The sequence below is a fragment of the Astatotilapia calliptera genome, chromosome 23 (assembly GCF_964374335.1).
Source record: "Astatotilapia calliptera chromosome 23, fAstCal68.1, whole genome shotgun sequence".
Classification (NCBI taxonomy): Eukaryota; Metazoa; Chordata; class Actinopteri; order Cichliformes; family Cichlidae; genus Astatotilapia; species Astatotilapia calliptera.
Genome location: NC_137443.1, coordinates 48,561,262 through 48,575,329, shown reverse-complemented (window position 1 = coordinate 48,575,329; position 14,068 = coordinate 48,561,262). Strand labels below are relative to the sequence as shown.

At 42.5% G+C, this 14,068-nt stretch overlaps 1 protein-coding gene across 1 annotated transcript in view; it reads right to left on the bottom strand.

Annotated features, from left to right (window-relative positions):
• Positions 1-2,733: 2,733 nt before the first annotated feature.
• Positions 2,734-14,068, bottom strand: part of nlgn4xa (neuroligin 4 X-linked a) — a 108,159-nt gene continuing 96,824 nt past the window's right edge. The window contains exon 6 of the mRNA XM_026158222.2: positions 2,734-4,993. Coding sequence (XP_026014007.1) covers positions 4,099-4,993 — 895 coding nt within the window. The 3' untranslated portion in view covers positions 2,734-4,098. The remainder of the gene's footprint in view (positions 4,994-14,068) is intronic.

The following is a 14,068-nucleotide window of genomic DNA, read 5'->3' as shown; positions in this document are numbered from 1 at the left end:
GTTCCTTAGTCTTTGAGGTGTTGAGTTGCAGGTGGTTTGTGTGACTCCATGCGACAAAGTTCCTCACCAGACTTCTGTACTCCTCTTCCTGATCATCCCAGATACACCCCATGATGGCCGTGTCGTCTGCAAACTTCTGAATGTGGCATACTTCAGAGTTGTAGCAGAAGTCAGAGGTGTACAGGGTGAAGAGAAGAGGGGACAGCACAGTTCCCTGTGGTGCTCCTGTGCTGCTGACCACAGTGTCAGACGTGATGTCCTTCAGCCTGACGTACTGTGGTCTGTCGGTGAGGTAGTCGGAGATCCAAGCCACCAGGCAGGGGTCCACCTGCATCCTGTTCAGTTTTTCCTGAAGCATACAGGGCCAGATGGTATTAAAGGCACTGGAAAAGTCAAGAAACAGTTATACCCCTAACTAAAGATTGTGAATTATTATGTAGTTTTAGTTTGCATTATTCTCCTGAATTAGAAGAAGCTGATAACTATTGCATTAGTTAAACTGATTTGCATTATATTAGACTGCTGATTTATTGTGGATGAATGATATTGTTTTATGATGCATTATACTGCTGAGTTATAAGAAATACTGTTTGCAGAAAGTCATCGCCTTATTTGTCTGATTAGAAGAGAACAGAACATGCTGGAGTTTTCTGCCCCAACTCAGCAGGAGCAGATAAACAGGGAGCCAAGGTCGTAGCTTAGGCGCTGTGTGAGAGAAAGCATGTGAATGTTTAGGCTTTTATGATAAGGTGGAGGCACCAGAGGCTATAAGAGTTTGAGCAATGCTCCACCATTTTGAGATCTGAGGCTGTCTGCATCAGTGTCCATCTCCCACGCGTGTGATCATTAAAATCATCGTTTGACTCAACCCGGCCGGACCAGTGTTGTTATTGTGGTTTTTTCTCTTGTCTCCATCCCCAATATTTTGAACCTTAACAGTTGCCAGTCCCACTAGATTACACAGAGACAGACTGTGCAAACAACGTGGTCACGTGTGATCAGCTTCAGGCCCGTGCTGAATAGTGGCTCCATAATAACTTATTTTCTGCAGTCTTTATCCGACTGGCTGACTGACAATGACTGAGTGATGCAGTAATAGCAACTATTGTGCTTTAACTTCACTGTAACTAAAATGCTACCTCTTTCAATTACTGCAAAATAATTAAAAAAATATTTTTTGTTAATCAAGAGTAAAAATGATCTAATGACATAATACAGAAAAAATACATAAAATTACAAATAAATACTTTTAACACTTTCACTGAAGGACTTTTAGCTTGGTTTCTTAGTACTTTTACTAAAGCAAATAGTTATTATTCTACTAAATAGTTTTTCTACTGCTGGTTAGTGTGGTGTCATCTGAGATTATACTGGTATACATTGTAAATTGAAAATGGTTTTATTGGAAGAGTGCCACGCCCTTTGTAAGCGTGTAGGCCAGGATGGAGTGGGCTGCTCTCACCCATTGACAGATACTAATTTCCTAGTCTGGCATCAACAGGGTCCACTCTTTGCTTTATGGACCATCCTGTTATCCTTCTACCTCAGTTTGACATCTTGCATTGATTTCACTCCTCACTCACTCCAGTGGTGTCCTCATGATTGTCCACAGGGTAATCTGAGGTGAATTTAACTGATGAGTGTCACCTGGTGGAAACAGGGCACTGACAGTAGCACAGTCACAGTCAGTTCCACACACCAAACTTGTACGTATGGATGGAAATGTTGGTTTCCAATTTTGCACAACCCCTTATTTCCCCTTGAAGAACACACATTTCATTTGATACTTAAAGCCTCAATAATTATGTCAATGAAACAAAACAAAAAAAGCAAGCTTCAAATATACTGGAACTCTATTCGTGTGTGTGTTTGTGTCTTCTTTGTTTTTTCATTGTGAAATTTGTGTTATTATTATTTTGACCCTATAAGTTGTAGAAGGTTTTTTTTTACATGTGTTAGCTCATTTTTTTCTCTACTTAATCAAGTATTTTTTTCAGACTTTTGTTGTATGACTGTTGTATGACTTACATTTTAACTACTGATTTTATCTGTTTTGATTTTATCTGTTTTGATTTTATATACTGTTTTGTTTGTTTGTTCCTTTGCTTGTTTTAATCAATTTTAAATCATGCTTTTTATTTGTTTTTGTTTCTAATGTCTCTGTAAAGCACTTTGAATCACCTTGTTGTTGAATTGTGCTATACATGTGCTACACAATAAACTTGCCTTGCCTATGACAGTGGAATCACAACAAAATACTTGTTTTTAATCACTGTTTTTACTGTGATAAAAAAAATGACTAGTTAAGCTGACAGAGTAATTTCTGAACGTTTTAATAAATCAAAGTGTTTTTTACTAAATAAAACACAGATGAAGAACGTGAGCGTGAAATTGTAACAAGATGAACATTTTAAAGAATTACACTTAAAACAACATGAAAGACTTACCTTTGCAACATCCTTGTTTCAGATAAAGTTTGAGTTCTTGCTGTGAAGCTGTTTTTTTATTATCAGGGTGGCTGTGGCACAATAAACCCAGATAAACTTCTAATCCAGCAACTCTTGTGTGTGAGTTTATTTCTATAAAATATAAATTGCTGTAGAAATATGTGTGCAAAGGTGAATGTGACTTTGTAGGAGTGAAAACGCTTTGACGTGTGCTCTTTTGTCCAGTGGCAATACTCTCCAATTAAACACACACCAGACAAATAATCCGATCAGACCTTGAACCATGTTTCTTTTCTATCTCTCGCCCATTTTTTTATTTAGAAAATACTGTGATATTTTATTAAAAATGTTGCAGAAAAACTTTATACAAGTGTCCAGAAATATGCGTAGTATTACCGAAGGCAAAACTGCAAATAAATACAAGACTAACTACTAAATAAGGACTTTTCAACTCTATATTAAAACCCTCGTTATCTCGACTGGTTTATAGACCAAATGAATATATATTTAATAGAATTTACAAATGTAGCTTAAAATCATCTGCCTCTTTTTTCATAATAGGATGCAAAATGGAAAGAGAGTTATGACTACTCGTGTTGTAATTTCATAATAATTAGCATCATTAATATTTACACTCATTCACTTTTTTGTAACCCAAAATATCACAATCCTGGCACAATACTTTACATATTGCTAGCATATGACAATTTAAAATATCTAACATATATTTCTTTACAAACATATCCAACTAATATTAATACAAAAAAATCACTGCCTTTTTATTTCTAAATAATACATTGCTGGTCACATCGTAAGCACAGGCAGTGCTGAGACAGAAAACTGCTGGAAGCATAACAGGGTGACAGCAGGTGATGGGAGTGAGTCAGTCCATACTGTCAGACAGTAGATGTCCGAAATGCAAAGTAAAGCTCGTTCTACATGCAGTATCTAAAACGTGGACACGAAGCAATGCACGAGACAGTACTGTATGTGGTGACCTGCGAACCCGCAGTGTGCAACTCTCCGAGTGTGGGATTGTGATCGCAATTTGGTCATTGTGCGAAAATGAATGAAACACAAGTCGTAACAGGAAGAAAGAATGACCGATGTTCAGGTATATTTACACAAACCTCAACATAAAGCACAAGCAAAATAAAAATGAAAACAATAGTTTCAGGAGCAATTTTAATATTGTTTTTCTTCTTTAAAACTTTTTGTATTTCCACTCATGTCTATATACCTTTTTTCGTGTTCTTTTTATACAAAGTTTTCATAAATACATTTCATGTGCCCAAGTCAGGTGCATGGAGGAAAAGATGGTGTTCCATTGTTGCTTTTCACCAACTGTCGTCTTTGTCTGTCAACATAGAAACTGCTGTTTTTGTCTCATGAGATTATATAACAGTCATCCACTGGTTGCCCTTTGTCTTGGTAACACTCCTCGAAAACCTTCGTGACAATTTGCTCCAAACAGTTATTACTGTAATAACATTCATTTTGAATAGTTTTGTGAGTTTATGATCACTTTATATTGTATATGCTTTTCAAGAAGGCTTGGTAGCAAAATAACATCTGCTGAATAACTTATATTCTCCTCGTGTGGGTAGTTGTTAATCCAGAGGGAACCTGGCACAGTCCCGTCCCAGCTGAGCTATACCCGCGTGGTGGAGTGGCCGTGGGGCAAGTTGGTACTGTTCTGGCTGCCACCAAAAGTGTTGAAATTGTGCAGAGGCTGCATGCCAGCCAGGGAATTGGGGATCATGGTGATGGTGCTGGGAGTCATCAGTGGTATATCATCAGGTGACCTGCGGAGAGTCAGTGTGTAGTCTGGTGGGCAGGTGAGCCGCAGCGTGTCGTGGGCCTGAAGTGAGTCACACTCATGGTGGTGCTCGTGTTCCAGCTGTTGCTGCTTCATCTGTAGAGACATCAGTTCCTCACTCTGCAGATGGGCTACATCATTGGCAGTAGATGGAGTATTGGTTGGAGCAGAGTTGCGCTGCGGGGTGGGGACGCGCTGGTTGGACTCATGGCGACGTTTGTCTTTCTTGTAGTAGAGTGCAGCAAAGGCGAGGATGTTCAGAAATAGCAGCGATGCTCCCACGGCGATCGTGACGCTGAGCTCAGTGGAGTAGTCCCGTTTGGTCTCAATCACCACAGTTGACTCATCAGTCAGGTCCCCGCTCTTGCGCTGGTTGGTTGTTTGCTTGGTGTTGGCAGAAGGAACTCCCGGGTGGCGTGTGGTGGAGGGCCAGTTGTTTTTACCCGGGAATCGTTTGGTATAAGGATACGGTGTAGTGTCCTGTGGAGGTATCTTAGTAGTAGTGGATACATATTGAAAAAATTCATTAATGTTGTGAAGGTGTGGAACCAGTTCGAGCCAGAACGCAACCTTGGTAGCTCGGTAGTGGTCTCGGACTCGAGGTTTGAGGCCAATGTGAAGGTAGAGCTGGTCCTTGGGGTTGTACTTTGTCCACGCTACCTCCTCGAAGCGGTTAGGCTTTGTGTGGATGAATTTGGTATCCTGTGGAACTGGCTGGTTTGGATCCCTGAAAGAGAAAAGCAGATAAAACCCTTTTCAATCAACATGCCAAGGATTTCTGGACAGCTAATTATTACTACATTACTGTATTTCTAATTCATTTTGACAAAGGAAATATACAGCTGTGAAAAAAGCTAAATATCTCATTCATTACCATTTAAAACACAGCGAACACAAAGTAACAAAGCAGGTTTTTCTGACTTTGAATTAGCTCTTCCTCAAATAGTTTTAAAGTGATGTGATAATACAATTCAACAATGTAAGAGTCCATTAGATTCAGTTAGCACGAATTTGTGACACTTCCAGATGAGTCATCAGCCCCAAACCCCAAAGTCTTTCATCTGTTTTCATCTGTTTGCTCCTTCTTTCCAAAGCTAATGTGTTTGGAGGTGACTCTGAATTTGAATGCACAAGCTGACAAAGTCTTCTGTGTCCTTAAACACCAATGACACGTTTCCAGGTTACATTTTCTTAATATTCAGTGTTACTCAGTGCACTTTTTGGTAGCTTGAGAAAGAGCTACCTCTCCAGTGACTTTGTGAGAATGATTTCATTAACTTTGAAGAATTGTGGGGGAGTGAAAGCTATACAACAACCTTGGAGCTGACACGCGGATTGTGGGTTGTTGTCTATCTCAGTACTCAAGAGGAACAGTTCACACATTGCATTTTAAGATGCAACAAGAAGCACTGTTTGTGACGTATTTTGTGATTACAGACAGATGTGTTGTGTACAGTCAGTTTCTGGCTGTCTGAATGAATGTGTTAGAAAATATCCGGTCTCTTGACGTTCTGTTCTGCTTGGTGATTTGCAGTCCAGCTCTTTTCAGTGCCTCGAATCCTTAGAATCCGTTTCTTTTAAAAGTATTATTATTATTATTATTACTGTGAATCTTTCGACGCTTAAGTGAAGCCTGAACTGAAACATAGCCAGAGTATAGTACTGCATATTGCTCTTTATGCACTGCTGCCCTCTCAAACTGACAAAAATGCAAAATTCACTTAATAGTTATGAAAGACATTTTTAATGCTATTAAGGCCAAGTTTAGCCTAAGAGCATATGTATAATTCCTACTGTCAGCAATTAAAGATTGTATTTTAAGGGGAAATGTTCATGATTAGCTCGTTGTGTGTGTGTGTGTGTGTGTGTGTGTGTGTGTGTGTGTGTGTGTGTGTGTGTGTGTGTGTGTGTGCGTGTGTGTGAGAGATGGTGGATTCAAATCCAGGGCCTTTTTGCTGTGAGGCAACAGTACTTATTGTAATTATTATTATTACTACAGAACTGCTGCCCCTGACACTCCATCCGTCCAGTTATTCCACATATCCAGAGCTGAGTCACAGGAGAAGCAGACCCCCCTCTTCCTAGCAGCCTCCTCCAGCTTTTCTGGTGGGACAGCCGAGAGATATAATCTCTTGTGTCTGCCCCAGGGCCTCCTTCCGATGGGACATGACCGGAACACCTCACCCAGGAGGCATCCGTGTCAGATGCTCAAACCACCTAAACTGACTCCTTTCAATGTGACTCTACTCTGAGCCCCTCCCAGATGGCCGAGAGGCCAGCCAACCTTTGGAGAAAGCTCATTTACGCCGCCTGTATCTGCGATCTCGTTCTTACAGTCACTACCCAAAGCTCGTAACCAGAAACGCAGATCAACTGTTAAATCGAGAGCTTCACTTTTACTCTCAGCTCTCTCTTCACCACAAAGCACTGGTATGTCTGATGACTTAAATCTACTGCCGAGTCTGTTTATTATTCTTAAAGTGTCTTATCTAGGCTCGAAACATGACCGTGTCCAATGAAATAAAGTCTTAAGGGAGAAAAAGCTGACCCAAGAGTTCTACAATCACAGTTTCCGATATGTTATTCCATATATTATCAAAAAATTCACAAAAATACCCACACACCTACACACACACACTTGTATGTGTGCCTTCATATATATCAGAATATATAAGGAGCTTAGTAAAACTGGCTAGATATTGGAGAACTGGAGAATCAAACTAAATTATAATGTTATATTGTTATTAAATTGCTGGTCTTTAAGGTTAAGACGATGTATTCATTTTGTAATCCTTTAAATGTTTATTAAACCCTGTTTTTTGTAAGCTATAGCTCAGAGCAGGTCATCTGCTAATTGGAAGGTTGGTGCTTTGATTCCTCCAGTCTGGATACCAAATATGCTTGGGCAGGATACTAACCCCATGTTGCTCTCCAATGCATCCATCAGAGTATGAATGTGTGTGAATGTTAGATAGAAAGCCCTTACATATAAAGAGCACAGTGTTTGTATGAGTGGGTGAATGAGGTAAGCTGTGTAAAGCGCTTTGATTGCTCTGATAGAAAAGAGCTGTATAAGAACCATTTACCATTTTACTCGATGTGATTGTGCTCTTTCCATAGTATTTACACAGTAGTAAAAAAAAAAATATACCAGTGTAATGTATTGCTATATACCAAATAAATAAACAGCTAAACAAATACATTAGTGTAGACATTTATGGGATGGAAATTGTATTTACTAATATTTCACATGTCTGGTATACAGAAGTCAAAGCCACAGCTTGTGCTGTACTACCCTGAGCAAGCATGTCTGGCCTTGGAGGCTTTGCAGGTTGGGTAAAACTCTTACTCAAATAGCCTTATTTTGCTACAGAGATTAGCAGATGCCGTATGTAATCAAGGCACTGCACTGCACTGGTTTGAATCTATCTAACCGACTCCAATTTGTTCATGTAAATGAGGAGTTCTCTCCACACAGGTCTAATTGTGGTGTTACAGGGTTTTGTAATACGTGCTTTGCTTAGGCAGCATTATTAGAAGGCATAGCAAATTCAGATAAAACTCTGGATGGCATTACTTTGGACTTCAACGGACATTTTGAACAAATATGTCGGACTGCTTTCTTGCATTTGTGTAATAGCCCTAAAATCAGAAGCATCTTCTCTCAGGTGCTGCATAGAAAACAACATTATGCATTTCTTCTGGGCTGGACTACTGTATTTATTATCAGGAGTGCTAAAATGCTGCAGCATTTTGGATCAACTAGAAAGAGAGAGCAGATTTTGCCCATATTGGCTTGAATGTTCTTGAATAATCCGGGCCCATCTTATCTTAAAGCCCTTAAAGTACCATATCACCCCATTAGAGCACTGGATGGAAGTGTTCATCCATTCTCTTCCACTTATCCCTTTCAGGGTTGCGGTGGGGGTGGAGCCTATCCCAGCTGTCCTTAGGGTAAGAGGCAGGTTACACCCTGAACAGGTCATCAGTCAGTCGCAGGGCTAACACAGAGACAAACAACCATTCACACTCAGATTAACGCCTATGGGAATTTAAAGTTACCAATTAACCTAACCCCACTGTCTGCATGTCTTTGGACTGTGGGAGGAAGCCGGAGTACCCGGAGAGAACCCACAGAAACACAGGGCGAATGTGCAAACGCCACACAAAAAGGACCAGACCAGGTGGTGGAATCAAACTCAGGACCGTCTGGCTGTGAGGCAACAGTGCTAACCACCATGCTGCCGGCAGGCCCTAACTATATGCTTTAGCAAAAAGGAAAGTTTGAAGCCAAATCTTGAAAGTAGAGATAGTGTCTGTCTCCTGAATCCAAACTGGAAGCTGGTTCCACAGAAGAGGGGCCTGAAAACTGAAGGCTCTGGCTCCCATTCTACTTTTAAATCCTCCCCAAGTCTAATTCTGACAGAGGTTTCTTCCTGTTGTTAGGGAGTTTTTCTTTTCAGCTGTCACCAAATGCTTACTCTGTATTATTGTAGAGTCTTTAGTTTAAAATAGAAAAATGACTTGATGTGTCCAGTTTAGAAATAATTTAGAAATAAAACACACACAAAATGAGACCCCAGCTGACAAAAAGGCTCAAAACCAGAACTTTCTTGCTATGTAGCCAGCACAACGCCACCATTGCTTTCTGCACGTCTTTAAGAACTTTCACAAAAATGAAGACTGCAGTTGTATGTATCTGCTAAGCAGTCTGCTTCGTACTTACATCCATATCTGTCCAGACCTATTCAAACATTTGTTCACCACCTTCTGTTATTGAATAACAGAGCTGAATTACAAGCAGATTTTCTACCTTGTGTGGAAGACATGAATTTGTATTGAAGTTTGATCTCTTACCTTTGAGCGAGTGAGTGCCAAATTTGAAAAACCTCCTATAAAATGTTAAGGAGAGATATCATTTGGGCATGCCCATGGATGGCTGTCTGATTATGTAAACCCACGTTTCATTTCAAGTAAGGAAAAAAAGTCTGGAATTCAGATGGAGACATACAGAAAACAAACAGAACCAACAAAAACCAGCATCAGTGGCATTCATACCTAAACACTTCACAGTATTAATGCTTTCTATATTCTAAAGGTAATGTAGGCCATAGAAAATATTTCTATACAGTTTCCAGCTTTCAAAGACATGAGTGTAATATGTTCACAGCACCACCTGTGCCATTTCATAAATTTGTCCTCTCATTAAAAAGGTTGATCACAGCAACGCTGCGAGGCTTGCCCTCCACCTGGTGCTTACATATGGACTCATACATTAGGCGTTGCTAGCAGGTGGCGGCGTTTCACTTAAGGCCTGTCATCTCAGCACTAACATATGCTGGAACAATATGCCATCCCCTACCACTGCTATCAGCTTTAAGAAATGTCAATGTTTGAGGTCCTCCGTGCTTATTGAACAGCAAAATATATACTCCTCTTCCAGGTTTCCATCAAGCATCCCATCTGTTGGAAACAGCGACTCTTGCTGTAAGTTGGAATCCTACATCTGTGTTCCTGTCCATAAAGCAGGTGTTTTAAGGCATATAATTCACAGCTGCAATGCAATGTCACTACAGAGGTGCAACAGATACTTTCAGTGTTACTTTGTCCCAGCTGAAAATATCTATGAATAAAGTAGTATATTAAAAAATATTTAAAAAATGTCTAGAATGTTTCAATCCTGTTTTAATCTGAGTTACAGTGATGGGGAATGAGGTAGAGGCCAAATACTTTGCTTTGGGAGAGGTAAATCAGCAAATGATGATATTATGAAGTGAACACAGTCTAAAACATTACTTAAGATTGCAGTTGCAATGCAGCTTTTATGATATCACTTCATGAAAAATGGGAAATATATGGCACTCATAAAACTCATAAAAGACAAAGAGAGGAAGTGAGGAAGCATTTAACGCAGTGAAGGCTGACATACTGCTGATTCTTCCACTTTCTAAATCAGTTGTGGAGACTTCAATATTAACATCGCTCTAGGACTGAACAGAGAGAGACTCAACTTTTGTTCGTCTGCCTGAAAAACATTCACTGTTTCCAAGGGAATGTGCTCAGTCCAGTCAGCAGCAACACACATGTAATGGGCCTGTAATCACTTTTCTCCTTTCCCTACATGTATGTCTGTGAAGATTCTCAGTCATCCAGGTCATCGTGCCACCACCATCTTTGAACAGAGGGCGGGGCTTACGACACCAACTATCCATCTATGATGCGGTTCTGAGATCCTTCCCAGACGCATTAATGCCCACATACATCTTGGGCCATTTGACCGCAGTAAGTCATATGATAGGGTGAGATTAGGTTTCACAGTGAGCTCACCCAAAACTTGCTGATTGTGACCTACACCCGTTTTCACACCTTGGCTTCTGTGATTAGGTAGAGGATCAATGGGGGTCCATGACCCTCTTGGGGACACTCCCATAGGGCTTAAAATCTGGGACTCTCCACCAATTGCTCTTAGAACTGATGAAGCTTCTCAGATGAAATGTTTTCAAGAAAGCCAGACGCTTTTCTTTCCAAGCCCCTTAGACTCTCCCTACACATACCTGTATCAGTGCACTGGCAAATCAAAAGTTCAAAACTTCTAAAACTTATGCCTGCTATGTGACAAATGGCAGAACTGTACAGCTGATATTCTGAAACTCAGCTGTCACTGCATCATCCAACACATCACATCAGTATGTTTCAGTCATATTGAAACGCTTCATCTTTAAGTGGCAGCAATGAAAGGCAGATAAACTGTTTTTGATGATGTGCCACTTCTTTAAAGAATTATGCTGATGTGTTTTGAACATTCAGCGTGCAGTTAAACCCACATGTACACTTATTATTCAGCTGTTATCTCAAACAACGTGCTTTGTAGTGTCAGTTTTAAAATGGTGATCTTTAGAAAAAACTATTAGCAATAAGAAAAAAGGATCAACGGTAAGTTCACATTACATAGGTCATCGCGGTTAGCTCTATCTTAATCTTAAATGTTGTTTGGGATTATACTTAATTACTTTCATCTCAGGAGAGCAGTTTATTTTTCCTCCTTTTTACTCAAGACTCAAGTTATTTGTAAGATACCATGGTCAGCAGTGGGCTGTGTCTATCTGAATATGAAAGCCTGGGATAGCACAGTGATGCAGTGATTAGCACTCTTACTTCAAGTAGGTCTCCCATCTACCATCTCCACACTGGGGTGCTTTGGAGTGTGCATGCTTTCACTTACTATGTGTTTATAGACCTCTGCATTTAAACATTATTATTCATCTTTGGCTCTCTTCCACATTGTGTCTTTGTCCACATTTGTGTCTTTTGTCTTGGCTCCCACACCTCGCCCTTAGCCATTCGCAGCAGATGGCCCTGCCCCTCCCTGAACCTGGTTCTGCTGCAGGTTTCTTCCTGTTACAAGGTAACAGGTGGCTGTAGCTCAGGAGGTAGAGCAGGTCATCTACTGATCCGAAGGTTGGTGGTTCAATCTTTGGCTCCTCCAGTCTGCATGTCAAGTATCCTTTGGCAAGATACTAATCCCTCTGGAATGGATGCATCTCCAATGCATCCATTCCAGAGTGTGAATGTACTTAGAAAGCACTATGTATAGAGAAAGTGCTTGTGAGAATGGGTGTGAATGTGGCATGTTGTCTAGCTTTGAGTACTCCGAGAGAGTAGAAAAGCACTATATACGAACCAGTCCAACTCCACCTGGGTGTCTATTGTCTTGTGTAGTCTGGAAGAGGATTGGATGATGGGGTTGGTGCAGTTTTCTCTGCGGTGGAGTCGGGTGGGCTGTCCCGGACTCTGTGGGGCTGGGCGGTGCTGCTGCTGCGGGCCCCGGTCCGGATGGGCCTGGGCCCCCTTGCCCTGGTGGGTTCCGGAGTGTGGGGGTGCCTACTGGGGTCAGCGGGGGAGCTGGCCCCAGGGAGGGGCCGCTTGCCCCTCCCTCTCTTCCCTCCCCATCCTCAGCTGCCTCCCTATTCCCACTCCTCCACACCCACCCACACACGCAGGGCTTGGGGTGCAGGTGTGTCACCAGGGTGCAGGGGGGGCACTCCCCCTCTGTCCCCTTCTGGCCGCCTGTGCCTCAATTTTATTCTGCAACCTAGACATCCACATTACTCTTACTCTCACATAACACATACATATAGGGGCTTGGGGGTGGGCACGTCATACAGCGTCCAGAGGATGTTCTGTGTATTCAAACCCACCTCTGGCGCTGGTGCCCTACCCTCAACTTTAAATGCATTTAGACACTGAGGGTTTTTCTGGAGGAGCCGTGCTGCTCTCTGAGAGGAAGCTAGTACCATGTTCTCCTGAGTTTTAAATGCACTTTAGAACAGCACACAGCAACACTACATATGAGTGGGCGTAGGGAGGTTTGGGGTCTTCACTCACCCCGGTTGTGTTAGCCGTCAGGGCTGGGGGGCAGGGAGGAGGTGCTGGCCGTCGGATTGGGGTCTGGGATGCGGAGCCTCCCTGCTACTGCAGATAAGGAGGCGGTCTGCTTTCCTCCACCCCAGAGAAAAGGGTTACATGTCCTGGGTCTGGGTACGGTTTTCCCTTCTGGGGGCGGGGGTACCTGGACCTGGGATATAGAGTATGTTTGGGGAGTGCGACTGTCTGTGCAGTGTCTATTTGTGTCTGTCTACACGTCGGGTGAGTGCTGAGTATTTGGTTGTGCATATGGGGTGGGAATGCATGTTTGTGTCCGCGTGCGCCTGTTCGTCTGTGTCTATATGTCAGCTTGGGTCTTAGACTCCACCTCTCTGAGGTATGGAGACCTATCTCCCCTCACCACACTCCCTGCCGGTGGCTGATGCCCTCAGACGTTGGTGTGTCGGTGGTTCTTGGTGTCTGGGGCTGGGCGCTCATGTATGTACCGGCTCACTCCTGGTGGCCGATTGGCGGGGCGTGGCGCCTGTGGCCCAGCTGGGCCCCTTCTGGAGGGTGGGTGCCCTCAGGCCTCTGGGCCCGGTCCTCTCTAGTACAGCTGGTTGCCGGCAGAGCCCGCGGACACGTCACTACAACCCCCTCTGGCCTCTGCTCCGTGGCTGCTGGGTGACCTCTCGTTTGGGGCTCTCCTCAGCTCTTCCCAGGAGGGTGACACGGTTCCCCCCCTGGTGGTCCTCCTTGGGTCCTCGTATTCTGGGGCCTCTGCATGTCTGGGGCCTGGATCTCCTCCATACCTGCTTCATACCCTGGTGGACGGGGCTGTGGCTCCCCACACTCCCTAGCAGATCATTACATGGAGAAACCTTTGGAATGCAAGCATGCTGATCCACACAGGTGTGCACACAGGTGTACACACGGGTGTTCACAGACGCGGACTACAGCTTTCTTGGCTGCTGCCTCAAAGCACATTGTGCGCTGTCGATCTTGCGTGCTGCACAATAACATGTAATATTTAGTATCTACTGATATCTACTGTTAGCTAGTTTATTGTGATGGTGCTGTTTTTTTATTATGTTGCTCTTTTGTTTGTTTTCTCTTCTGGTTTTTTTTCTCCATACAGGTGATCCAGGTGTTTTGTTTGTTTTTCTTTCTTTCTTCCCCCCCTTCTCACCGTCTCTTCTCCCCTCTGTTTTTCTTTCTCTCCCTCTCTTTCTTTCATTCTTTCTCCCTGTCCTATCCCCCAGTCATGTTTGTCCCTTGGTATCTTTCTTGGCCTTCAGACAACAATTCTGATGGCTAAAGATCCAAACGGGACAGGCAAAAAAAACAAACTCTATAACTGTAGGGTCTTTATCCTATTATATCAAGCACATTGTTGTGATTTGGTGCTACATAAATAAAATTGAACTGGAGTGAATTC